We start from the raw sequence: 27,708 nt of genomic DNA on the forward strand, positions 1-27,708 counted from the left end.
AGTACTTAACACAGTCTTCTTTTAAAGTCTGTTTTGTATAAACTATTTGAGGTGAAAAGCACATCACTTGATTTTTTTCTTTTTTTTCTTTTTTTTTCTTGATTTTGAGTGGAATCCAACTAACTGGTGGGAAAGTTAAGGCTCATCTAAGCACAGAAATAGCCTGGGATGGTTATTCCATATTGGCTTTCCAAGCTTGTATGTTCTTTGCAGTAAGAATGCCTGCAAGGAGAGAGCTAAAGTCACTTTGTCCGGCCCAAAATGGGATGAAGCTGTGGAGTATGGAGAGCTCTTCTGACCTACAAGGCTTGTTTGCCCAGGGTGCCCATGTGCTGTACTTTTGCTCTTGTCTTTTCCAGCTGGCCTTATTTGGTAGCACCAACATCCCAGAAACACACCTGTGGTTTACAACCTGATATTCACTCTCTTAACAATAAAAGCCTTATTTGGTACATGTTGTTGCTGTAATACACAGCTGTAATGTCATAGCAAAGGTTATGCTGTAGCTGGGTAAAAGACACAGGCCTGAAAGGAATTTCAAGTCTTTGAGGACAGTTGGTCCCTTGCTTTGTTGAACACCTTGAAAGCTGTTAACTTGGAAGTCTTGCTTCAAAAATCCCCATTAATTTCTGTTGTGTGTTTCCCTTAATCTCGTCACTCCTGTTGGAAGGCAACTGTTGAGCTCAGTGCTGCAAGAGGTTGCAGGCAATGAGATGAGCTAGAGTGGAGAGGTCTTCTGCTGGCCACTACATATGGTGGTGGGCAGTGCCAGGAGCTGAGGAACAAACTCTAGGGAAGATCCTTCAGTGCACACTCTGGCCTTACAGAGGTCCATAACTGGCTGTTGTCATTGCAGGTGGAATTGGGGTTTGGGGGATGGATGGCCCTTTTTGTTCAAAACCAGAGTAGTTCTTATCTAATGCTGCTTCAGAATGTGTTTTCCATAATGGCTGAACTCTGACACTCATGAATTGCAATGATTAAGGGGAATATTCCTCCTTCTGGCTGATCTACAGTTGTCAATACTGGAAGCACTAAGAGAATGAGAAAGTTTATGCGTAAAGTTTCATTCCTGCATTCCGGCAGGAGGAGCACCTGCTTTTTGAGAGGAAATCTGGAAGTGAATCGTTAAAACAGTTGGTGTCTGTAATCATGTGTAGAGCTGGGGCAGGAAATCCCTGTGTCAAGGATCACAGTAATTTATTATTTCATCTAATGTGGAAAAACTACGAAGGGCACACAGAAGGGAGTGGCAATGCAATTAGCACCGTTCCTGATCTTTGGCCAACATGGTGCTCTGTGCACTCTGTCATAGGTGGGATAACTTACTGAAGCCCTGAAGTCAGTCTTAAGTCAAATTATCCCTGTAGGGTGATTGCTTTAATTATTATTTTTAGTTTTGGGTCCAAAAAGAGAGGGAAGAAAAAAGTGGTTTAGCTTTTCCACCTACTCCTCCTTCCCCTTTCAGTTCAAGGTCCAATCCATTAGCAACCTTTGGAGAAACCAGGAGAACTGTAGGAGCAGGGATCACAGTCTACAGATGGCATGAGTAGGTGATGGGCACTCAGCATCCCAGTGTGCAAGGCCAAAGTGGTAATCGTGAGTTCCTGGCTTCCAGGCCTGTGGTCACACCACAAGGCTGGCTCAGCCCCATACTTTGCTCTTGCCCTCACCCCTTCTGCTCCCACCCACACCCACAGCCAGTGCTAATAACCGAAACGTACCTCCGAGGAAGAGCAAGTTACCCAACTTGTTCAACGAGCTCCTGCTGTAGGTTTCTTCCTTTACCCCACCTCCAAATATAAACAACATGTAGCTGCACAGTGATGCTGCTGCAAAAGTCAGCGCTGAAGTCTGCATTAACCAATTTGAGCCAGCCTTAGTGGTCAGTATAGTGATGCATCTGTCTTAAAGTACCTCTTTTTATAATGGAAATAGGCCCTTATTTAAGGGTGCCAATAAGGAATTGTCATGAATGCAGAACTGAAGAGTGTAAACTCTCAAGAGCACTCCAAAATGTCTCCATAAATGTAGTACTAAAAAAGAAGTCTCGTAAATGTGATCTATTCAGATGATTTTCAGAATTCTATAGCTGAAAAAATGCATCAGTTTCTGTTCCTAAAATGTCAGAAATTCATTGTTGTGTGTTGGGTTTTTTTGGTAGTTTTGATTGGTTGGTTTTGGTTTTGTGTTTTGTTTTGTTGGGTTTTGTTGTTGTTGTTTGGGGGGGGTTGTTTGTTTGTTGGTTTTTTTTTTTTTTTATCTTTTTCCTCTGGGAGTCTGGAAAATGAAAATAACTTCTGGCATGAAGTCATGGTCTGGGTGATGCTGTAATACTTCCATGTGAATATGCTTCATGGCCCTGTGAGCATAAGGTGTCATTATGAAATTCAGTTCCCATTCTTCTCCTTGATACTCTGAGAATGAGAAAAAAAAAACCCCAAAAAATGCCAAAAACAAATCCCTAAAAATCTCACCCCAAAGAAACCCAAATCAAAAAAACAGACAGCAAACCCAAACCAACCAACAAACCAACCAAAAAAGCCCATCCCGTAGCCAGACCCAAAACAAAACAGACCTTTGTATTGCAGTAGAAGTAAGGTCTTTAACTGAAACAGTGGGTATTTGCATAGAAGTAGGAGACACCTGGGGGACTGTCTTCATCTGTTGGCCAATGCAACCAGGAAAAACAGAATAACACCATGTTAATTAAATTGTTTTTCTCCCAGGTGCCAAGTGAATTGAAAGATGTGCTGTAACTTGCATGCCTAAGAGACCTGTCTGTGTTTCAGTGCATATGCAAGGCTTCAGAGAAACAGTTAACCAGGGAGAAGACAGGCTTACCACACAGCATGACTGCACCTTAAAGAAAGAAATGTATTTACATGCTTGTTTAAATTAATATTCCTGCCCCACCCAGATAATAATGATAATGAGGGATTTGTTTTTTAATTAAATTGCATCTCAAATATAGAAGCTGAATTTACTGTGATGTTGCATTGCACATAAATAGTCAAAATAAGATGGTATTTACACATGCTTACATGGAGACCTCTCTTAATTGCCTTTCACTTTATGCTCTTTCACTTTAGAGATTTCTGAGATTCTTTTTGTATTTTACGCACTGTATGTCTCCTCTTAGGTTAGTGGGTGGTTTGTTTTTTTCCTACTTAATGCCAACTCTTTCTCCATCCTTTTTGTATCTCTACTTTTGTATTTTCCTTCACTTCCCTGTTGTTCATACAGGTTTTTTTTCTGGTTTAGAAGTTCTTGATCTATTTTCTGTTTTTTATGGGTGTTGAGGTGTATTCCCCACCACTGCCACCACCTCACCAGCAATATATATTAGTATTCCTTGTCATAGTGCTGTTCACCTTTGTCTGAAGTTCTTGCCATGGTGGCATATATTAGGAGTTGATTCCAGCTGCAAACATGGCACTAATGCCAGTGGCAATCTCTCAAATTTTATTTCAGTTTTTTAAATGACTTTTAAAGAAAGATGTCTGTACTCTCATGTTTTCCCATACAGTGACTGGCTTCTTTGCAGTCTGGAGGATAGCAATGGGAATGAGGAGCCCTGTTGTGGCAGCCCTGCTGGAGGTGCAGAGCTCTGGTGCAGCCCTCCTGCCCCTTGTCTGGGAGCAGGAGCAGCACTGAGGTCTGACAAGGAAGGACAGGGAAGACTCAGCTCTTTGCCCTCCTCCTGTCCCTAAGGCTGTGTTCATGAAGAGTGAGAAAGGCACTTTTTCTGCTTTGCTACAATATAGGAGAGAAGGAGGGAATGGACCACAGTCTCCCTTTCAATATGGGCATGTTATCTTGGCTCCTTCTCAACACTGGTTAGAGAGGGATGCTTTAGCAACAGGCAGAGGGAATGATTTGTGGCTAGTGATGCACCATGGGGACCAGCAAGGCAGGTGCATGCCTGAAAGCGTGTGGTATCATTTGTTATTCCCTCAAACAGTGGTATTTAAATGCCTGCTCGTGGATGACCTGCTTCCCACTGCTGGCTCTGTCTCGTATTACGACTTTGCAGAGTTTTTGGGTGCGGTTTACTTTGAAGTTTGAGACAAAAATGAAATGCTGAAAGGTAATAGCTATACCTACTCAGCATTCTGTGCTGTGCATTTAATGTAAGTCTGCTGCATGTGGGAAACTCAAGTTGTGCTGGGAGCATCTGAAATGCTCTGCTGTTTCATCATGCACACCATCTGGGGAGAAAGAAACAGGCCCCCCCAACCCCCAGCCTCCCTACTCCATCTCACCAAAACACTTAGAAGTAGTAATAACATACCAGAAATAAATTGCTGTTGAATTTTGTGGTTAAGACTTAAGGCTTTATTTTTGTTGTGATTTAAACTCTGTAATTCTATGATGCTAATTCCAGCTTCAGGTGCTTATGGAAATGCAGTACTGGAGCTCTGTATTAGAAGCATGGGGTTAATTTTTGTCCATATAGTGCCTGTCAGTTCAGGAGATCTCCTTTTTTAATGGTCAGAAACCTTATGTTTTCTACATAAATGTATTTGATCTGCCTGACCATGGAGCCTTGCCTTTGGACTGGACATCTCTCTCTTTCTGGTTTTGCTTCCGTTGTCCTGGTAGATGCAGCAGTATTGCCTCTCATGCCCCATTTTATGGGTATAGCGGAACCAATTTCTCCAGTTCTCATTGTGCAGGTCCCTTGTCTTCTCTCATCATCATCATACTCCTCTCTCTGCAACTACTAATTTGAATCTTGCTTAAACTTAAATGGCCTGCCCTCATTTACAGACATTTGGAACACCTCAGTGGTAGAAGGCAGGTGTGGACGTAGGCACGAGTCCTTTTTTTATCTCAAGCATGACCTGCAGTCACCAGAAGGTAGATTTGTTGTGTTGTGCTTCTCCAGGCTTATGAGTTCTGAATGCTTAAGAATAGCTTGTGTGGAGTATGATGGGATTCAGATTGCAGTATATGCTTTGAAGCTCAAGTAGCTTCAATTAGTCTTATTTAAAGTACAGTTATATTGGTAAAAGGAATACATGATGGCTTCTATATTTGAATGCATTAATCACTGAACAATGTTCCTGTTCGCATCTCTAATGTTAAATCTAATTGCAAGGTTGATAGCTTGTCTTTTTTTCCCTGCTTATTTCTGTGGTTCTATTTAAAATTAATTTTAAGGTTCATTATTCTGATAGAGTTTAAAACTGCTGTTAGCTATTTTGAGACCTGTAGCTTCAGTGATTTACAATGATTAGGGATGGTCAAGAATAGCTTGGCAAGGACAGTATTTACAAGTGCTGATTTGTTGAAATGATACCTTTTGTGTCAATTTGCTAACCTGAGTAATAACTTTTTGTGTGCCATTTCATGATGCTTTGGGTGTCAGTTCCAGGCCCTGACCAGATGAGGTTGGCATTGGGGCAGTCACATGTGAGATGGCAGGTGTGATCAAACTGCTGGCTTGGGAGCTGGGGGAGGCACATTTTGAACCATGTTTTATCCTGCACACAAGGGCTGTGACTAGCTGTGTTCTGCTCCTGTGTTGTCTTTCCCTGGCCTCTGGGAAGTTTCTGGCCTCTGACCAGTTTCTGAAGGTCTTGGCCCATGTCGGCAATAGATGTTCTCAGGAGCTGTAAGTGTTATTTATCAGGAGGTTGATGTTTGATAGGTTTAATTGCTGTGACACCTTCCAAATTAATTCTCTCATGTGCCAACAGTTCAGTGGTTGTGCAGCGAAGCAGCCGCTGATGAGCAACTCCTTTGTTTTCCTGCCGCTTGGGGTGTAGGCAGCATCCATTTCTCTAAACCTCTGACTCTTCTTCCTCGTTTACCTGCACAATGTGCCCATTTTCTGCAGTTCAGTTGATGTAACCCATTGCTTTGGGAGTTGACTCAGTTTGTGTGGTTGGTTAGAACAATTAGGGCATGTTGCCTTGATGGGTCTCAGTGTTCCTTCCCTTGCAACTACTTGTTCCTTCTGCTCTACAGAAGTTTCTTGGGTTCCCCAGACCCCTGTACACTGACCTGAGAGTTGCCTGTCTGTTGCTGTTTACGAAGCAACTCCCCTTCTTGCAATAGGACTGTAGTCTGTGGCCACTTCTGTAAAGAAGAAGTGATGTCTTTTCAAGTCTTTGGGTTTTGGTACTAATCATAGAATCATAGGATGGCTTGGATTGGAAGGGACCTTAAATATCACCTGGTTCCCACCCCCCTGTCGGAGGCAGGGACACCTTCCACTAGACCAGGTTTCTCAAAGCCCCATCCAACTTGGCCTTGAACACTGCCAGGGATGAGGCAACCACAGCTTCTCTGGGCAACCTGTTCCAGTCTATCACTAGCACTCAAATATTAATTGAATAAAACTGACACATATAGTTAGATTTCCTTGTGCTTCATGGAAAGGAAGAGTAAATGTCCCTCCTGAGGTTACATCCCCCATCGTCAGTCTCCTTGGCCACTTGTGCAGGCAGCCCCTGGGCACTTGCAGAAGCTAATGCACAGGCAGAGATGAGGTTGCCCGTTCTCCATCCTTCCAAGCCACTTTGTCTCATTTGCCACCACATCATGTTCCCCCTCATTGTTGTCAGGTCATCCCCCTGAAGCAGAACAGCTCCCACCATGGCACATCACACATCAGGCTTTGAGGCAAAACCTTCCCTGTGTGAGACACTTGGGATCTTTTGGATGTGTTAACACAGAGCCTGCAGCCTGTGCAGGGAATACCTTGTTCAAATGTTTTCCTTGAATGAAGCCATGTTTACAGACTGATTAAAAATACTAGAATCCTAGGAACCTTCAAAACAGAAGGTTGTGGGTATTCTTGGGTTTGTTTTACTTTTTAAAGCCTGTATTAGAAGCAGTGGTTGTTTTCTTTATGGTTTTGTTTTTAAAGAAATTTTAAATGATGGTATAATTGTTACAGCCGGTGATTATGTGTCAAAAAGAAAAAAAGTTTAAGGTGTATTAAATTGCTGAGGTGGACCTTTTGCATACTGTTACCAGCACCTTGATTTAGGAACCTTTCAAATGACAGGGCTGTGGGTAGCTTCTGAATTAAGTAACTTTGTGTACCTTTTCCTGTGGCTTACAGCTGAAGGGAGCAAGTGCGCAAGAGGGCACATTCTTTTGTTGTTGATAGCATTCCGCCTTAACGAGAAGGAATTTCTTGCCTAATGCCTATTGTTTATGGAGTGGAAAGAGATCACAAGTTGTATAATCTTTCTCTATCGTTTGATTTATTTTTTTTAGCCTCGCTCTTGCAGGTGGGTTGATCTGCAGCAGGTGCAGTGAGTAGTGCTGTAACACCCTAATACCCTGCACCTATACTCTGTCATATTGGTGTGAGCTGGGGAGGGGGGGGGATAGAAAGGGGAGGAACACAAAGGAGAGGAAAAGCCCCCGATGTAAGGAAGCAGCAGCACTGAATACAGTTTGGTTTCTGTCTCTTCGGAGCTTTGCTCAGCAACCAAACCCAGACTCCAGGTGCAGTATTCCCTCAGCGGTCTGTGAGCATAGAAGCAGTGCGTCCCTCCTCTTCTTCCTCCCCTGCCAAGAGTTTCTGGGTGGTGAATGTCAGTAGCTGGAGTTATTTTTAAAGGCAAGAGGTGAGGCTTGTCGTGCAAAGCGAGGAAGAGGGCGTTTGTTTGCTGAGCAGAGCTGACATCAAAGTGGAGATTGCTGCCTACTGGCTCACTGCTGCCTTATGCCAGGTAATCTTTAACGTACCCCTCAGTCGCCGAGATCACAACCCAGGCTGCCTGTGTGCATGAAGAGCGACCTGCGTTTATGATCCTGAAGATTGCTTTTTCAGTATTATTTACGTGAGCTGGACTTTGACATTCAGAGGCTCTCACTAATCATCTTGCAAAACCTGCTTAGTGCTTTTAACTAAGCAACTGCTTTTTACTTCTCTTTGCAGGATAATATAAATGTTTTTCTGAAAGCGTGTGAAAATATTGGACTGAAAGAAGCTCAGCTTTTTCATCCAGGAGATCTTCAGGATTTGTCCAATCGAGTTACAGTCAAGTGAGTTTTGTGGTTTTGTTTTCTCCCTCCCCTTCTCCCTCCAAGCTGTTTCATGGTCTTTTTTATTGATTTATTTATTTATTTTTAATGTTTGCCTATGGAACATTCTTTTAATCTGGTACAAGCAGTTCTGAATACTGTGGAGAGGGTTTAAGCCTTGTTGAGACTGGTAGATACGATTTGCACAAATTTAATTTTAAAACATGGGTATTATTATGCCTCATGCGAAATAATTGTTAATGAATATTTACAGGATTTAATATACAAGAAACTGTTCAGGTTATTTTAAACTTGGAGCAAAATTAACTGTTAAATGATACCTCAAGCATCACTTCCCTTTATGCTTTGAGATTACCAACGTAAAATCTGAAAGGCTGAGGTGGTACTTCTGATACTTATCTGAATGGCTCAGAGGCTCGGGTACAGTGTTCCTCAGGGACAGCGGGTCTCACCACTCCAAATATTAATCAGGTGTTTGTTACCGAATGTCACATCTCCTGTCAATGGGGGTGTGTGTGCATGAGTAGAAATTAAGTACTGAATTGTACAAAGGGAAATAGTCGTGTTTATAGAAAAAAAGAGTTTTCCTGTGAAATAGCAGTGGTTTGGTTCAGAAATATAATTGATGGATTCTCACATCTCAGGGTTGCTGTGTCTCCTATTAGGAGTCTTATTAGTAGTTTCTGAGAGATTAAGGTGCATTTTTACTGTATAGACACTTAACAGGTGTTTTAAGATAAATGTGTCATGGAAAAATATTGTCCTGGGGCGTCTTGCTTTGTTACAGTATTAGCTGTTTTTATTGTGTTAGTACAAAGGGTGGTTTTATTGTCTCCAAAAAAAAGAGAAACTTCAGTGATTTTTGCTGAAAACCTGTCAGGTTAAATGTTAAGAATTGATTCCTATCTTAAATTGTTGGTTTGATCAAAGAAGAATAGGCAGTAATCCTTCTGTAAATACAAGGGAAAAAATACTGTGAAATGACACAATTGCTTTAATTGGAAAGAAATCTCTATGTAGGTGGATCTGGCAGTAGCACGTTGACATACTCTCTGCCTGGTTTCAGAATGAAAGTTCATACCGTTTTGAGGTCTGATACTTGAGATGGCAATGTATTTTCCAGTCTTTGACTCATACCCGAAACGTATTTAGGGACTTGGCGCCTTTCCAGGATGCCGGTATTCTTGCTGCTGGTTCCTACATCATGCCAAAAGCTGGAGGGTTGGTAGCTTTTAACATGCTTTAATTATCCACAAAACCCTTGCTAAAGTTATTTTGGTGGAGGTGTGCTTCAAAGAGAATCACCAGGAAGGGTTAGAGGCAGTCAGGAGCTGGTCTTCAGCAATGTCAACAGTGACAAGCTGAAACCCTGGGGAGGTCGAGTTAGTAAACTGTTGTGCAAGGTATGTTGTCCAACTCGTCCCTACTTTAACAGCAGTTCCCAAGTGAGGTCAGCCATGAAATTCATCCAGTGGGTCTGTAACCAGGTTTTGTTGGTGATGTGTTTTGTTTAGTTTTGTTTTATCCTGTCAGCTCTGCTGGTTCCCCTCCCAGCTCTGGGAGCAGAGAGTAAGGCTAGAATTTGAAGTTGTCATAAGGCAGTGGGGTTTTTACATCACAGGTACTTGGCAACAGGTTAGTTGGTGATTTTCAGAAAAGTAGCTTTAACCATTGAGATCTTCTTACTGAGAGCAATGCAAGGGGTCTGGTTTAGAGTTGAGAAGTTGCCATTGGTATAGCCATGCTCTTTTAATGCAGTATAAGTTTGATTTTTCCACACTGTCATATGACAGTCCCACAGTGTGTGTAAAATACTCAGAATAATTCAAAACATCTGTATCTGAGCATGCTGTAAAGCAGTAACCTAAACTATACCAGCACATTTTGATGTGTTGAGGAGTTTGGAGGGGGATGGGAAGTTTTAGTCCAACAAATGAAGGAAATAAGTTATACGAAGAGAGCTCTCTTCATTGAAAAGTTTATTATGAGTCATTTGATTACCCAGAGGGCAGTCTAGTCTTCAGAGGGTTTCCAGAGAGAGTCATATGTGTGTCAGGAGAGAAATGCTATCTGATCAGGAGTTTTATCTGATGGGTGGGGTTTTTTGTTATTTAATAGAAATAAATAACTTCATACATTTGAGCTGAATTACCAATTTCGTCAAACTTGTAGGATACCAGACCTCAGAAAAGGGATACTATTTCATGTATTGCTTTCATATTATCCTTTGTTAACCTTAGTTTCGGCATTAGAAGTAAATAATTTCTTTTCCCAAAGAAGGGAAACCTTTTTTATATGCTGATTTTTATAAAAGATTACATTCAATTTTTGGCTTTCTAACATTCCTAAGCAAATCTATTCTGCTGCTGTCACCTGAGGCTAATTATCCACATCTTAAACCATCTGTGATAGGTTGTACAGGATAACATTTACGTGTGCCTGCAGCAGTGTGTATTTTGACACCTCAGCAATATTGCTGTGTTCTGTTGTTGCACCACCATTAGAGCACGCTTATCTACCCAAAATAGATTAAATAAACTGTTGCTGAAACAATCAGCTTTTCAGGCCGAGAGCAGCGTGCTGGTGGGATACGCATAGGTACTGCCAGGCATAAGAAGATGCCTGATTTGCCTTACATGTGGAAAGGAGATAAGAGGAAGGTACCATTAAAAGGGTGAGTCTGCTCCTGTAGCTAAAGGCAGTCATGAGAGTTGTCATTTTATGCCAGAGCAACAACCAGTTTCAGATGCTGGCTGGGAGGTTGCATCTCCATCCCTGCCATGCTGGGCCTTCTGTAGACTTCTCTAATTGCTCTGATGCCTCTGATGCTGGGAATGTCCTGGAGGAGGATCGTCTGCCCTCTAAGGATGATGTGCTCTGTGGAGAGGTGTTCCCTCTGTTCTTTCTGCCTCTGCTGCCTGGCAGTTATGTGTGGTACCTCCTTCTCCTTGCGTTGTGGGAAATCATATGCCCTAAGGCTGTTGGCATCTTGTGCTGCGGTCCTGTCCACCTGGGCAGGCTCCCTTCCCAGAAGGAAAAGTTAAGCTCTACCTTTGCTGATAAGTGCTCTTTCTATCTCATCAACACCACCACAATGCCATTCAGATACTGAACTTCATGTTTGTGTGTTGGGTGATGTTCTTTTGCCACCTGAGTTAAGATGAAGACTCTCTGTTGTTCGTGGCTTGCCAGAAACTGTGCTAAGAAAATAATCTTCCTATCTGGTAAGGAGGTTACAACTTTCACTTGTATTTTGTTTTCTATTGCAGCTGAGATGATGCATAGGGATAATGAGTAAGTCCTCTGTAATTACTACTAGTATCTGGGACGGGAGAGGCAAGAATCCTCTTAAATATCCAGACTCTCAGTTCCAAGTGATTAAGTGATTATCCTTTTTGCAAAGAAAAAGCTCCTTAAATTTTCATTGTTTAGAAGTTTGTGTGAAGAGGACTGGTTAAAATTACTGGTTGCTCTTCAAAGCCTTGCAAACTTTATGCTTTGCCAGATCAGCAATGAGATTAGTAGTCGGGTGATGTGGAAAAAATATACTGGCATGGATGGTTTCTTTTCTGCCAATGAAAATGGGAGCGTGGATTAATGCCTGAGATTTATAGTTCAGTCTCTCTGTAAATCTGCAGAAGTTATTGCTCAATGGTACAGTACAGCAATGTGTCATGTGTTCCAATAAAGATTATGCAGATGGATTTATTCCTCACATACCATGTTTGGCAGTCATGTGCACATCATACAGTTTTGTGGCTAGTTATTTGTGTATATGCCTATGTGTTGCTCTTCAGTTATTTCAGTGTATTTTATTTTATTTAGCCTAGGATTTTATTATTTTTAATCAGAGGAGGTGTTATTTTAAAACCCAGCAGCTTGAGAGGGTTTTTTAAATTTACACAAATGCAAGATTGTCTTAGCACACTTCATTTGATTCTTTTTTAGCCCTGTCAAAGTAAGAATGCAGTATGAGCTCAGTGGCTCTCAGTTGTCAGTTACTATTTAAAAATGTAAGCACTTCCCTACCCAGCTCTTTAGAGGTGACACACCCAGCTGTTCCCAGCTGTGGAATGGTTCTTTGTAAAATCAATTCGTGGAGTTAAAAGGGCGAGTTTGCTTAGGCAGATGCCAAATTTCAGTTCTGGTGGAATTTGTTATCCCAGTTATCAGTTTTAAAGGAGGCAGCCTGAACAATCAGACTGAGAGTGTAAATTAAAATTTGTCTCGTCTTTCAAGCAAATTAATTCTTCTGTCTGAAAAAAAAAATAAAATTCTGGAAAATGATCTATCCACTCTAAGTGTCTCATTAAATACTACTAATAAATCCAACAAACTTTTTTTAAAGCTACCACAAACCCTTGAGCCCTAATGTTGAAATTTGTTTTACAGTATCAAATTTTTTTCTCTATAAAATAGCAGATTAAAATATCTGGCTCCTGTTAATATTTTTACTACAGGATTATATTTAGAATGAGGCTGAAACTATCTGCCAAGGTAGCCAGAAGTATCTCTGCACCTTGCAGAACTTGGGATTTGGATAAAGCCTTTGACATCTTGCTGCTCTGTTCTTTTCCAAGTATTTGTTATCAATCCTGTTCACTAAATGAAGTGTAAATTCTATAAAGCAAACAGAAAACCGTGTCATACAAGTCTTGCTGAAGTTGAAATTAAGTGCATATATGAGACGAAATAACAGAGCTCTGACTATGGCTCTGGCATTTCTAACTTTTGAATATTTTTAACTTATCAGTTTGATGTTTCTTTAGCACAACTAGGTTTCATTATTTCCTAAAGAAAACAGCAACTTTGGAAAAACTTGAATGCCATGCTTTGTGTTACATAAAGCTCTATATAACTAGAGCCAACTAGAGACAAGTAACAACTGTTACCTGTCATGTTCATCCTTGTGTTCAGGCATTTCAGCTGATTTGCTTTTTATTTTTGTGGAGGTTTTTTTCTTCTTTATGAGAGAAGCTGTCTATTTCACTTTAGAGATAATACTTCCTGAATTCAAAATACTGCAAAGAAGTTTAAAAATCATATGCTTTAAGATAAAGCCTGAGAAAATTAAATAGTTGCTGTGAGATGCAGCTGTAAGAACATATTCTGCATCTCTTCATCCATCTGGAATAGGATACATTTGGTGGTATTTTCTTCTGATTAGATAAGAATGACCAATTGTACCCATAATACCAACATTAACAATTTTAAGCATATATACAAAATCACTACCAGCCATATCACAACTCTTGTCCCTTACTACACAACTCTCTTCATTTAGGGGCTATCAAAAGGGAAACCTCCTAGGATTGACTAATTAAGTGAAACACAAAGCATCCTCTAGTACCCAGCTTCTTTACCCCATAATTCAGGTTACGATAGTCCCAGTGCCAATTTACAGTGACAGAGGTGCCTTACTTGCCTTTTTGGGTGGAACCATTAAATGTGCAGATATAATACAGTGCCTGAAAATTGCAGTGAACCAGCAGCAGAGAGTGGTTGAAGGCATGTGTAGCTTCTTCCAGTGCTACATTCAGTCCATTAGTAAATTCCTGTTTTTCATGTGGAAAGTAACTGCATGTTATTTAGTAAATGTTAGCTTCTAATTAGAAAAGAGGGTTGTTTTGTTGTTGGTTTTGGTTTTTGTTCTGTTTTGTTTAAGAAGCTGATGTTTCTCATTACTTTAATGTTCTTTCTGTCTAGTCTTGGGGAATATGCTGAATTTCCTGATTTCTGTTATTTCCTACTCGGGATGCTTTCTTCTGCAGGGTCAACAAAGGCAAAGTGAAATTTCTGTTCTATGGGATGAATACTACAACTGTTGGATAGAAGAGATGATCTTTTGAGTGGGTGGTTGTTTTCAGTGCTCTTAAAGCTCTCCAAAAAATAAATGTTTCTAATTGTGAAAGCAGTAATATGTGTCAGTCTTTGGAAGAATTTTTTTAGGGTTGCTCTGCCAGTGACTTAGCTGGAAGCTTGAGGTATTATTATGATAAACTCTCTTGGGACTTGTATCCCATTTTGTCCTTCAGTAAGAGCTGTCATATTTCGCTCGAGGGAGACAGAGTCAAATACCCTGACAATGGATACGTACAGGAAAGAGAGAGAGAATACAAGCCAATTTGTGGACAGGTAGCTCAGAGCTGATGTTAGCTGTTGATAATACTGAATTCATACTTGAGCCCCCTTCTCTATTTAATATATTTGCAGAGTTATGCTTTGAGCAATCTCGCCTAGTGGAAGGTATCAGTTTATGGTCTTTGTGATCTTTAAGATCCCTTCCAAACCATTCTATAATCTTTCTTCTTTTTCTTTTTATTTTGTTTTGCTCAAGAGTTTCATGTTTACAATAAAGAGTGCATGATGGAGCTGAACCTGAATTTGCTGTGCTGACTGTTTCCAAGAAAAATACATTTTAATAAGTTGAAGACCCTACTTCTAATTTGGCTTTAAATAAAACCCAAACAAACCAAAACCCAAAACACCCAACCCGGAACCACCCTTTCCTGCCTTTTTATTTTCTGTAGAATAGAAAGTTGTGTACTGGATAGAAGCCAAGTGCTTCAGTACAAGAAGTATGGTAGTAGTTAGCCCAAAACTTATACCTATGTAAAGTCTCCAGCCTATACCTATGTGACTGAAGAGTCAATCGCCACAAAGGCTTGGGCATAAAGGTTAAGAAACTATCTTTGAATTCAAGTTGAGATGAAAGAACTAAGACTGTTTTGTGGGTCTTGAGAGCTGAAATGCAAGCCACTTAACCAAAATTTAATTAGAACAATGAATGCTGCTTCCACTTATATCCAGGGGAATAACATTTCTTACACATGTGGTTGTAATAGGCTTTTATTGTGGTAACTGAGTTTCCTAGTGACACTTTCCTTGAAATGGAAAATTGCAGCACCCTCACTCTAGAATGACTTTAGAAATGTTCCTATGACTACATAAGTGTGGAAATTCTCTTCTTTTTTTTTTTTCCCTCTGTGGACATACTCATAGAAATGGGTAATACTTCTCAGGCATAGCCATATTGTAACCATTGAAAATGCTCTATTTATTCTGTTTATGGTAGAATTAATTTAAGGATAATTCATTTCACACATTTTACCTGTTAATACTGATGACAATTATGCAGAGGTAAAGAAAATGAAAATAGAGCATGTTTTTTCAGACTTGTGAAACTTGTGCTTAGTGTAAAATATTCATGCTCATGTCCTTAATTTGAATAAGCTTTAAATCATTCCAGTGAAACCGTTGTAGGCAATAAAATATGTTCCAGACTTTGGACGATACCTGCTAGAAACTTACTTCCAACTCTTCAGTGTAAAGTCTATAAAGTGCTGGGTGTGGTGCTGTTTAATCCTACTTTCTGAAGTTTGTGATCATTACAAGAAATGTTGAGATTGCTATTTATTTTTTTTCTGTTGAGTGATTTAAGTCATATTTCCTTTATGGGATTATTCTTTTGCTAGTGTTTGATTTACTATTTATTCATTTTGTGAAGGTGATTCTGCTTTAAGAATAAAAAACTTCTGGAATTGTATACTGGTACCTGCAAGTGTACATGAAGAGTCTGCAGTAATTTGGAAAAAACCATGTAGTGTCTGTTAGTTGCACTGGGAGCAATTCAGGTATCTCCAATGTCACAGATCCGTAGCTTTATGTTAGAATTCAAGTAGTTAAGGTGCAAAACTGAACAAACCAAACAAACCTTTCAGCAGAAAGCTGCTGTAACATCTTTCAGCAAATAATTCAAAGTCCTCATTTTTGATCCTATTACATTTTCCCAGAATCTCTGGAATAACATTATTGCTAAAAGCCTTTACAAATATATATATATATATATATATATATATATATATATATATATATTTATTTTTTTAGTGTTCTTTTCCTTTGTGTTAAGAAAAGTGTCTCTAACCTTTTAGGAGTCCCATGGGAATCCGGCTAAATCTTAGGCACCTGTATGCGTTTTAAGCATGCACAGCAATCCCCTAGCATTCCAGCATTAGATGCAGTTTATAAAGCAGTGCAGTAGAGAAGGGAAGGCAATTTGCATGACTAAGAGCAAGTTACAAAAGAAAAACTGCCTTTTTTTTTGTTTGTAACTTTTTATTTGCTTCCATAAAAAAAAAAAAGTGCTGGTATCTGAGGTTAGAAGTTGAAGGACTTCTAAAAAGAATAGGATTGTATTATGTTAATATCAATTATGCAGAAACATGTATGCAAGTTCACTATTGTATTATTTTTCATTCCACTTAACATCTAAATTGTTGAAGTTCAGTTAGCTTTTCCGTGGGCAGACAACTCAATAGGAAGAGCTCCTATATTTAAATACTGGGGGAAGCTGACTTCTTGAAGTTTTCCATGGATACAGGACTTTGTCATTTAACTGTGTTCTGTAAATAGAGAAGTTAAAGCTGAGCAGTGGAACCTATTTAATCTTAAACTGTACTTTTTTGCCATTTCTATTCCTGAGCTTTGATTGTTACATTGCTTTCAGAGATTTCAATTCTAATTGCTACTACTGCTTAATCAGAACGCTCATAGTATCCTTCAAAATGGCATTTAACTAGTTTCCTACTGTGGATACTGCATAATGTAATTGATAATGCATTAACAAATTCAAATGTCTTTATAAAGCACATAGCCATGTCAAGAGGGTTGCAGGGTCTTTTTCATGTTGTTACTGAAACCAGTTAAATGAAACAATGTCTTGCCACAGAAGACAAGAAATGGTGGGGTAGGGAGAATGAAGACTGCTAGATAGCTGCCAAGCTTAACCACACAAGGATTTGATCTTTTCATGTGTCTTTTAAATGATGGAGATCTGTTGTCTTTAAGAAACAAAAAGGAAAGAAAAACAAACAGAAGCCAAGCTGAGAACTCCTCTCCAGGCTGAAGAAGCTGTATGATCAAGCTCAGACTCTCTAGCCCTGACCGTCCCCATGACCTCTACCAGTTTATCAACATCTTTCCTGTACTGGGGGACACCAAACTGGAGATGGCAGCATCATGGACATGGCATAATGAACACTGGGGAAAGGGGGCATGATCAGGTCCATCAGCCTTCTGGCCATACTCTATTTTGTACAGCCCTGGGTGCTGTTGGCCCATTGCTGGGGTTGCTGCTGACTGATGTTCAGCCCAATAGGACCTCCAAGTCCAGCTCCCTACCCTGCTCTGCCATTGCAGACATTAAGTTCATCCAGGAGATGGGACAAGACTAGGACTTTGTCTCGTTGAATGTCATGAGGTTCCTGTAAAGCCAGTACTCTGGCAGCCCTGCCCTCCGCCGTATCGACTGCACCCTCACTGTGCTCCTGTCTGCATGGGGAGGGAGCGTGGTATCAGAAACTGACTCAGACAGAAAAATTGTGGAGGTTTCTGCAGCCAGTTGCTGGGACTGGAGTGAGAAGGTTGACTAATGTGGATGATATTTCCTCTTTTCTTTCCCTTATGGAAAAAATATCCTGCAAATGTAAACATGTACACACCTTTGAACCCAGTACATACAGATATGCATCAACTGACGTGGATTCCAATGCGTTGTATGATAAAATATTTAACTGGGGCGGGGAAAGGGAGGTCAAGTTCAAAACACTTCTGCTTTTGCAAAGGCTATTAACTTGCAGACAGCCATTTGTGCCCTGTGAATAAATGCTGAAATATGCTTGTCAGGTTGATGGTGCAGTACTATATTCTTAACTCTGACCCAGTATTTGTAAAATGCTCTCAGCTGTGGTGGTTTTCTGGGGTGAGTGATATATTTGGCAAAGTGCTAGCTAAAAATGCCTGACTTAACAGAAGGCATAGTATATTTATGTATGGTTTGACTTGGAGTCATGGTTTATTTTCATCACAGCTCTGTGCAGTTAGGGAATTACTGTAGAACTCTACAAGCTAATCCTAATCTGTCCAAATTTACCAGTGTTAATTACTCTAGTAAAAAGCTTTTAATAGTAGCTTGTAGGTTAATTTTTCAGGAACTGTTCTTTTTTTTTATACATAAGATAGAAGGAAACCTTAGATTCCTTAAGCAAGAACAGGAAAATCAGAACAACTTTAATTCTGTGTATAAAATTCTGAGGTCTGGAGCACCTAATGCTGCTCAGACCTGAAGTGATTGGGCTAGGAGTTTCCTGAGAGATTTTTGAAGGCACCTATTTGGTGTCAGTGCCAGTACAAAGAAAAAAGAAAACAACTAACAATGGCAAAACAAACAAATCCCCCCCCCAGTATCCATCCAGAAACAAATCCCAAGCATTTTTAAGAAGTGTTAGGAGTTGGATAAACAATGGCACATCATTGTGCTGCTATGGTTAATCTGGAATTGGGTGGTGGTGTAAATACTTTCTGAAGTTTTGGACTTTGATCACTTTTTCTTTCTTCACTCTCTCATTTCTCCTCCCCAGATTCCCCCCAAATGAAATCTATGGAATTGGAATATCTTTATCCTCATGGCATTTCTCTGACCAAAAGAAGGAATAGCTTCTGTTGCACATTTAGTTAAACGTGCTAGGAGTCATAAGCATTGAGAGAGATGATGGATCAAGAGGAGAGGTGAACAAAGCAGTAAGCTTAAAACAAGTAAACAGCACCCTCCCCCCAGCAGGTGTCATGGGTGAAGTGGGTCAACTAGTTACTGTGTCCTGTGTTACATGAGTGATCAATGAACCAAATAAAGGGGCAGTTGGCTTCCTTGTCAACAGATGCTGTGGATGATAAAAGTTTACTTGAGTCTAAGGGGTACAGGAGAAGTTCACAGAAGGGAGATCTCTTAAGAATTACTTAATATGGGAAAACCACATGTAGCTTGGGAAGTCCCTGAGAGAGAAGCATCTATTGCCTGCTCTAATTTTACCTTTCCTTAGGCAATCACTTGGGTTTGCATGGGAGGATGGGATCCTGGGCTAGATAGAGTTCTGATCTTGCCCCTTTTGGATGTTCTTCTGTGTGGTTTTGAAAAGGTCCTATCCAGCAAAAGCTGCTTTTAAATATGATAACCTCCTCTAAGAAGCAAAAAAAAGGAAAAAATCAAATGCAAATTTTATAGAAGCAATGCATTTGATTTGCTAAATCAATCAATCTATCATTGTTAAGCTTTAGCAGGTGTGGAACATTGTATGCAGAGGTATCTGAAAAGATGAATAAAATAATGGTAAGTCTCTTAATATAGACCAGTATCTGACTACTATTATGAGTGACTGGGTTTTGCAATAACAAATAAAATATTGATATGAATTTTTAGGAATTTAACATTTTATTTAACATTATTCAAAGCCATTTGAAATTTTAGAAGAAGCTTTGTAAGAATAAATAAGAGTGGCTGGAATTCTCTTGAAATAATCTGGCACATCTATTTGCATATACTATATTCAGCATCATCACTTAAAATCTACATTCTAAAAAGATCAGTTAAGAGGTTTTGTTACTGATCGTGGCATGGATGATGTAACTGCAAGATCACACATCAGATGGTTATGCAGAAGGCACACCCACCCAGACTGAATAAGCACAGAATAAGATGCATCAGTAATGATACTCCTCTACTGTGCTTGTCCTGCAAAATGCTCTATCTCTGTGCAGAACATGTTATTCCTTGAAATCTGAGCTTGCCTCTTGTACTGAATGTTGAGTGCAGTTGAGAAATCATACAAAATTCACTTAGGACTGATTCACTAGTACTTGCCATTTCATTGTGATGTTTTCATTCCTTCAAGAGGAAAAAAAAATCTTGGAAAAGGATACTTTCCTTTTATAAACATTTTCTTTCTGAAGCATTTTTCTCTTTGAGCTTAATTCAGTCTTCTCAAACACTGCCTGTGAATGCATTTAACTGTTTGGTATTTAATAACCAGTACAAAAATCTCCCAGTAATCCAGGTGGTATGGTCAGTCTACAGTGGTGATTATCACCAAAATGATGTGAGTGCATTTGTAGATTACTACTTCTATTTTCTGTTTGGTATTCTTTTATTGATCAGACAAGATTTCAAATCTATAAATCCAGGGACAGATGGCATCCAGCAGTGTGAGTCTGTGTCTGAGCCTGGGTACCACCTGGGCAATGAGTGCACAGTAGCTAGTCTTGGCTGTGCACCATGCTGCCAGCACAGGAGGACACATCAGCCCATCACCTGGCTTGCCAGCACTGCTTTGGAAGAATGTACAGGTTCAGACTTTAAATAAACTAAGGCAGGTACGCTATGCTTATGCTGTATCAGATATCTACCAAAGTTGCTTAATAAACTTCATTTCTTTAATAGACAGAATGAGTTTTTATCAGGAGGAAAGCCGGAATGAAGAACTGGTGCTTATTGTTTTTCTCAGAAAGTGTATTTACACAATAGGACTCTGCAGTGAAGCAGCAGAGAAGGGGGGAAGCTGGGCAAGGTGCACCCTCAGTGAGTTTGCAGAAGACACCAAGTCGAGTGAGAGTATTTATCTGCTGGAGGTTATGACAGCTCTGCAGAGGGATCTGGACAGGCTGGATCTATGGACTGAGGCCAATTTTACAAGGTTTTATGAGGTCCTGCGCTTGGACCACATCAACCCCTTGCAACACTACAGGCTTGGCACAGAGTGGCTGGAAAGCTGCTCTTGGAAAAGGACCTGGGAGTGCTGATTGATGGCTGCTGAACATGATCCAGATTGTGCCCAGGCAGCCAAGAAAGCCAACAGCATCCTGGCCTATATCAGAAATAGCATAGCCAGCAGTGCCAGGGCAGTGATCATTACCCTGTACTCTGTGCTTTTGAGGCTGCACCTCGAATCCTGTGTTCAGTTCTGAATCTCTCATTACAAGAAAGACATTGAGGTGCTGTAGTGGGTCTGGGAAAGGGCAGCAAAGCTGGTGAAGGGTCTGGAGAATAGAACTGATGAGGAATCGCTGAGGGAACTGGGGGTGTTTAGTCTGGAGAAGGCTCAGGGGGGACCTTATTGCACTCTACAGCTACCTAAAAGGAGGTTGTAGTGAGGTGGGGGTCAGGCTTTTCTCCCAAGTAATAGGACAAGAAGAAATGGCCTCATGTAATGCCAGGGGAGGTTTAGATTGACAATTAGGAGAAACTTGTTCCCTGAAAGGCTTGTCAAGCATTGGAACAGGCTGCTCCAAGGGATAGGTGGAGTGACCATCCCTGGAGTTATTTAAAAAGATGTGTAGTTGTGGTGCTTAGGGACATGGTTTAGTGGTGGACTTGGTGGTATAGTTGGACTCTAGGACCTTCAAGGTCTTTTCTAACCTAAATGATTCTGTTACTCTATGAAAGTTTCTTTTTTGGCTTAATTCTGCTTCAGGACAGGTGGGGGAACAGTGAATGCTGGAAATTTCTTCTTGTCTCTTGTTGCCCAGGAATGTGTTTGTGTGGCTTCTATCATGTAAAAATGACGTATTGCTGTCTGATCAGTCAGAGAGAGAAAGGCAGGCTCACTTTTATCTCTGGGAGAAAGAATCTTTTTGATGGACGTGTACCAAAGACACGCATACCATCCTTACAGAAAGAGCTTTTGTTTGCAGAATTTTTGTCAGGAAAGCAAATATGTTCAAGCTCCTAGAAACTGTTTGGTCAAGCTTAATTGCATGTAGGTTTTGGCATGCAGCACTTAGTGGAACATGTTCTTGTTGTTTGTGCATCTGTAGTCACAGGAAAGACTAGGCTCCTTATAAGCTGAAATAAGGAGCAGTGAAAACAGTGGAAGAAAACTACTAAACAGTGTTTTTTCTCCCCATGAGAGTACTCCAGCTAAATACTTCAGGTTCTTTCAGCTCTTGGTAATGTGACTCCTTTGTTAATACTATATTATATTTAATGCTATAAATGTTTGATTAATAAGACTCCCTTCAGTTTCAAAGCAAGTGTATTGAGATTACTTTTTACCTGTATAATATTCTAGAATCTGCTTTTACTGTAAATGAAGAGACATAGCATCTTTTCAGTTTCTAGTTCCTTGGCTGTAGGTGGTCTGTATGCCATCACTGTTGATGTTCAGAATAACCTTCAGATAACTCTCCAGCTAATTTGGGGTACATGGTGAAGATGCTTTCTTGCTGTTTTCATTCTCTATTGCTCAGATGTCTCTGCCAGGCAACTCACAAAACAAACAGCAACATTGAGTTAGTCTCAAAGAGTGCACACTTTGAAGCAGAGGGCAGGTGACCGTTATAAGAGGTTAGTATTTAATGATGTTACAAGAGGTGGCTGTAGAGGTTTCCATGCATTTGCTCATTAAAAGTGTGTAATGCCCTGATCCTTGCATACAAAAATAATTAGTGGGTAATTATTAGAAAAAAAATTACCATGTACTTTCCTTGGTGGTGAAAGATATAGCAGAAATGAGTTTACAGAGAGGATTTGAAAGAGTGTGGCTCTTTAAGTGCTGGTCAACACATCAAGATACAAGGACAGAGACACGAGTATAAAACAAACTGGATATAAATGGGCAACTCAAAAGCCTTGTAGGAGAGGGCAGAAAAAGAAGTTGATTCATTAAACAAAGCAAGTTGCAGTCCGTTTTAATCTTTGTACCTGAAATAAAATTAATAGAGTAAATATTAAATAATTGGATACTTTGTTTCATTTTTCATAGATAACTGGGGTTTTTTGTTTGACTAAAGCTCTCTTACCACTGGTGATGTTCTCTGGTCAGTCTTCAGCTTGTGAAAGCACTTTGGCAAAGCTTAGTTGTACCCGTGAAACACAGGGTCCTCTATGCAAGCCAAAATTGGCAAAAATAAAAGCCTTTTTGAAGAAAGCAGAATTTCAAAACAGTTTTTATTTTTGTAAGTTGCTCTGGAATCATGAGTGTGTTAGTGAACATATTTTTGAAGGGAACTTGTATGTCCCTCAGAATGACTGTATTTGAGATTTTACACATTGTAAATCAACACAGCATGAATTTAAATGTGCATTTATGTATTTTAAAAGGCCTGTTTACTCCACATCCAAGCTGTTGGTTTCTATCTGAACAGCATTCATCAATGCTAAAATTTCAATGTCACTGCTTAAAAAGAGAAGTGATTTGGGAGTGCTTTTAATATGAGTTTTGTCTTGGCAAAGAATGGTACCTCTGTGCTTTCAATTTATTATTCTTTTCCTGGTAGCTTTTCTTTTTGAAGCATTGCCCGATTTTTGTTGGTAACTCTAGTATACAAAAGTGTTCATATATATATTCACCTATGTACCTATTCTGTGTCTGTTTAGGATTTTTCCTTCAAGGGCTTAAGTAATAAATATGCTACTTTTAATAATAATAGTAGTTCAAATAATTACATACTTGACATTCTGTCCAAAGTTCATACAAAGGTTCTGGATTTTCTTCCCTAGCAAAAGCTTCCACAGATTCTTTCTTACCTGAAAAAAAATTTGGGGTACATACTTCTGCAGGTACTCAACATGTTGTTTTTCAAGTGAAGAGCTTTTAATGTGGTGTAACAGAAGACTTCACATTCATTTTCTTTCTCTTTAAGCAATAAATGTCTGACTACTGCAGTGGTTCTGAATCAGTGTCTTCCAATAAATTAGCATCAAACAGATGGCTGATTTGTTATATCACAAGCTGGTTTTGATAGTACTGATTTATGTTGCTAAAGATGAAGCTTGCATAAGGATAACTTGCTCTGAAGTATAGACTATTTTCAAGTATCTTAGAAAACTTGTACACTGCATTACTCTGGCGTAAATGTATTTCATAGATTCATAGAATCGTAGAATAGTTAGGATTTGAAAGGACCTCAAGATCATCTAGTTCTATTTCCTTGATGAAGACTTGTATGTTTTTGTACCTTCACTTGCTAAAAGAATAAATCTATAACAGTGGCCTTTGTTAAATTAAATTTTAACATGTATACTCTAGCAGGTCAATTGGACCACTAACTGCACCTACACTGAAATGCAGATAGGGTAATAAGAGCACTCCAGTGTATTTTTTTCATGTCCTTCTCCACCTATCTAATGCTATGCAGCAAGAAAGTGAAAGCATATTGCAAAAACCTTTGAGTGTTGTGATAATGTAGTCAACAGTTTGCCATCTGACAACCAGACATCATGATAATGCTCAAGGTTATCTCCCATGTGTATGCTATTTGCGAGTCAAGGGGTGATGGTATTTCTATTGCATTCTTTTCTCCTGTACCCTTATGGTGGTTGCCTTCCTCTAAAGAGCAGCTGAGTTTTGCTGCAGTTTAGCGACCTATTCCTAAGCCACCTACAGAGACTGATTTATTCTATCCATTGGAGGGTGCTACTGGTTATGCCTCCACTGTATTGGGTTAATTTCTTCTTGTAGTTCTGTTAACCTGGAGGTGAAAAGGAGAAGGGGAGAACTTGGAAGTTACTCTGAGTCTCACTGTTGCAATGTGTGTGTTGGTGATGATACCTCTGAGATGGCTTCCTGTATGATTCTTTCCCAGCTGTAATTTGTTTCAGGTAGGGCTACACTAGAATTAATAGTAATCAAGAAGGGAAACATGCAACTAGCTTTATCACACTGCCTTTGCATTTCTCATTCTGTCTAGATTATCAGTCTTAGCTGGGAGATGATAAGGTCTTAGCTTTTAACTGAGTTGTAGAAGAGTGACTACAGTGACAACACTGCTGTTCTTGGGATTTCTGAATCAAATAGGGCTAAAAACTTGAGATCAAAATGGCAGCTTCTATAGGTAGCTGGTCTGGATTATGCAATTGCTAATGTAACATGCATACTGTCCACTATGCAGCTGAGCCTTGTAGAAAACTGGTTCCATTGACATACTTTGCTGTTTGACCATTAGTTTGCTTTAATATTTGCAATGATTAAATATGATAACAATTGCCAATCACTGGGTTTTCAAGAGACCATTAGTCTTCAGAAGCTATGGATTCCCAGATGAGTGTCTCAAAGTTTCTGTTAACCACTTCCAGAGCCCAAGGGTTACATCTGTATTATCCTAGCACTGTGGTTTGATTGACTTCTGGGAAGGATAACTTACAACCACCATGTGTGTTTTAAGGAGTCTTTTTTGCCAGTGCTTCATCTGGCTAGACAGCTGGTGAAATTCTGCAGATGGCTAACTGTATTTTCCAAGAGTTGGTGCACACAGTATCTTCTTTCTCATGAGAAGGAAGGTTCCTAATTTAGCATTTATTCATGCACTCATTAAAGATTTTGGGACTACTGCCATGGCCTTGTGGATCGTTTTGCTCCATTCTCTCCTTACCACCGGACTTAGTTGTAATAGCTTGTTGGAGCATTTTGGTGGTGTCTTAATTGGTGTATTAAGCTATTTTTTTCCCTCAGTCATCAGTTTTGTGTTACGAATTACATACTTCATGAGTACCAGTGAAAGAGAGGTGTGAGATCATCTATAGTTCCCTGTCTGGGATTGTTTTCCCATATCATTAATTTTGTTCAAGTTTTTATTCTCAGACTCCTCTAACTTTACAACAGAAACTCCTAAGTGAGTAATAGCATGTTTGGTTTCAGTAGTTGGGATGCTGTAAATGTAAAGTCTCCAACATCAGAGATATATAGTCAGACTAGCTTACTCTCTCTCCCCTTCTCTCTCCCCTTCAGCCTTTTTGCCTCCCACAGAGGCTTTCTAGCATTCTGGCAAAGGAAGTAGTTGGACTTTTACCCATTCTCTCACTTTGCAGTAAAGAAGCATTCATTTTTCCAACATTAAAAACTTGGACAGAAAACCTGGCCTAAAAAGCTTGATGTTTTGAGCAAATGTTTAAAAATACCCTCTGACTTGGCTGCTCTAAGCAGCCTTAAAGCACTCTTGCCTAATGGGGTGAACAAATTATCTTTCCCAAAAATAAAGTAATAAAAACACCTAATACTTGTCCAATAGTATCCCCAAAATAAGGTAATAAAGAAAACTAATACTTATCCAGTAGTAGTGACAGCAGCTAATTGAATTTAGTAATTTTAGATGTTACAGAAGTCAGTATGAAGCCTTAAGGAACCTGGATAAGAATAGTTCCATCTTTAAGGAACTCCCTTACATGTGGATGTTGCAGGAGCTGAGAATGAGCGGTGAGAATTGTGGCAAATATGGAAAATAATACCTGCTTGTTTTAGATCTTGTCTGTTTCCCAAGACAAAAGGTTACATTTCTGCTAAAAGTAATACAGAAATCAGGTAAAATCACAAAGTGTATCATGTTTTTGTTTTAAATTGTGTTGCTGTTTCACAGCAGATCTTCTGGGATAGCTGGTTCAAGGGAATATTCTCTTTCAGTATTCTTGTAAGGATGAATTGATTAGCATCTGACTTAGCATTCATTGAAGTGCTGCTTCTTGGCTCTAAATATGTCTTCACAACCAAAGGGCAGATCAAGAAAACATAGGAAATAATAAAGTTTGGTTTTATCTGTGTACCTTTCTTTTTTTGGAATATATGCATCAACCTAAGTTAATAGAGAACTGACTTCAGCAGAGAGAAGTCAGGTTCAATCTGTTTCATACATTTGTGCTCTGTGTGATGAGTGATGATGTTGTGTTCTGTGTTGCTAGGGTAACCCAAAGAAACAGAGAATATACGGCAAAATTTCAAAAAGGAAGCATTCTGATTTCTTTGGTGCTTCTTCTTTGCTTGTGAAATATTTTGCCAAGATATTACTGAGAAAACCCAGTAGTCCTTGAAAGGTTTTATTCCAGATGTATAGACTAAACTAAATGATGCAGTCATGCACTAGTGATCTATTTCTACTTAAGGCCAAGTGCCAATATCACTGTAACTTGTTTCCAAAATCTTTATCATGGAATAAACTGTACTTACCTTGTGCCTTCATTTTGTCATCTTTGCTCTTTCGATCTCTATAAATAAATCTAAATTCTTTCCAAAATCCTAGCTCCGGTGCTTTCCCAAAAGCTGTGCTTTTAGTCATCCCCCCTCTAAAGTGCTAAAACATTTAGTCTTTGAAAATATGACAGAAGTTGAGAATGAGAAGAGGGGCTGGGATAGACAATGCCCCAGTTCTCTGTCCCTCCTGTACAATAATTTGGTCAGCACTAAGCTGGTATAGCTCTAGGGGAAAAAACGAGCCATCAGAAATCTGTGACTCCCAGTTGCTGCGTATCTCATGTATGCCCAAAATGCAGGGTGCCTGTCTCCTCTTAGGAGAATATATCCACCCTTGTGTATACCTGGCATTTATGGGTCTTGGCTCCCCTGAAGAGGTGATGAGTGAGTTGACCGAAGTCTGGATTTCTTCCCACTCACAGAGTATGGATAGAGCATCTGTAGTTTCTGCTATTTATTCTCTGAGTCACCTCTGCACTGAGTTGTTTTCTGCATATGGTCACAACAGCAACCAAGCAGATACATTTTTGGACTGGTGAAACTCTATGTTAGCACAGGTGTGAACATAGTGATACCCAGTATAAGTTACAGTCAGTCACCTTTCTTTATCAAAAGATATGTTCATTGCCAAATATTGGTATGGATTATACAGTATAGACTTGAGTTGGTTTTTTAATATCTTTTTCTGCATACACCAAGAAACTAAATAAAACTCACTATTGAGTGTTATAAGCTGAGGTAAACTGTGGTTTTGCTTATACACAAGACACTTGTACATCACCACCTGTTTGCTTGGCACAAAAATAACAAAGGATTAAATTTACCAAATCTTTTCCCAGGCACGGACCAAGGGAGGAGATTGAATGCAGGAGGTATTGCTGGTTTTGTTGTTGGTTTTGGTTTTCCT

The 27,708-nt window shown here is 39.7% G+C and overlaps 1 protein-coding gene across 7 annotated transcripts in view; it reads left to right on the top strand.

Annotated features, from left to right (window-relative positions):
• Positions 1 to 27,708, top strand: part of LMO7 (LIM domain 7) — a 130,059-nt gene that overhangs the window by 46,701 nt on the left and 55,650 nt on the right. For all 7 annotated transcript variants that reach the window (XM_031048100.2, XM_031048096.2, XM_031048098.2 and 4 more), the window contains exon 4: positions 7,907 to 8,013. In XM_031048100.2, the coding sequence (XP_030903960.2) occupies positions 7,907 to 8,013 (107 nt within the window). The remainder of the gene's footprint in view (positions 1 to 7,906; positions 8,014 to 27,708) is intronic.

The sequence above is a fragment of the Melopsittacus undulatus genome, chromosome 2 (assembly GCF_012275295.1).
Source record: "Melopsittacus undulatus isolate bMelUnd1 chromosome 2, bMelUnd1.mat.Z, whole genome shotgun sequence".
NCBI lineage: Eukaryota > Metazoa > Chordata > Aves > Psittaciformes > Psittaculidae > Melopsittacus > Melopsittacus undulatus.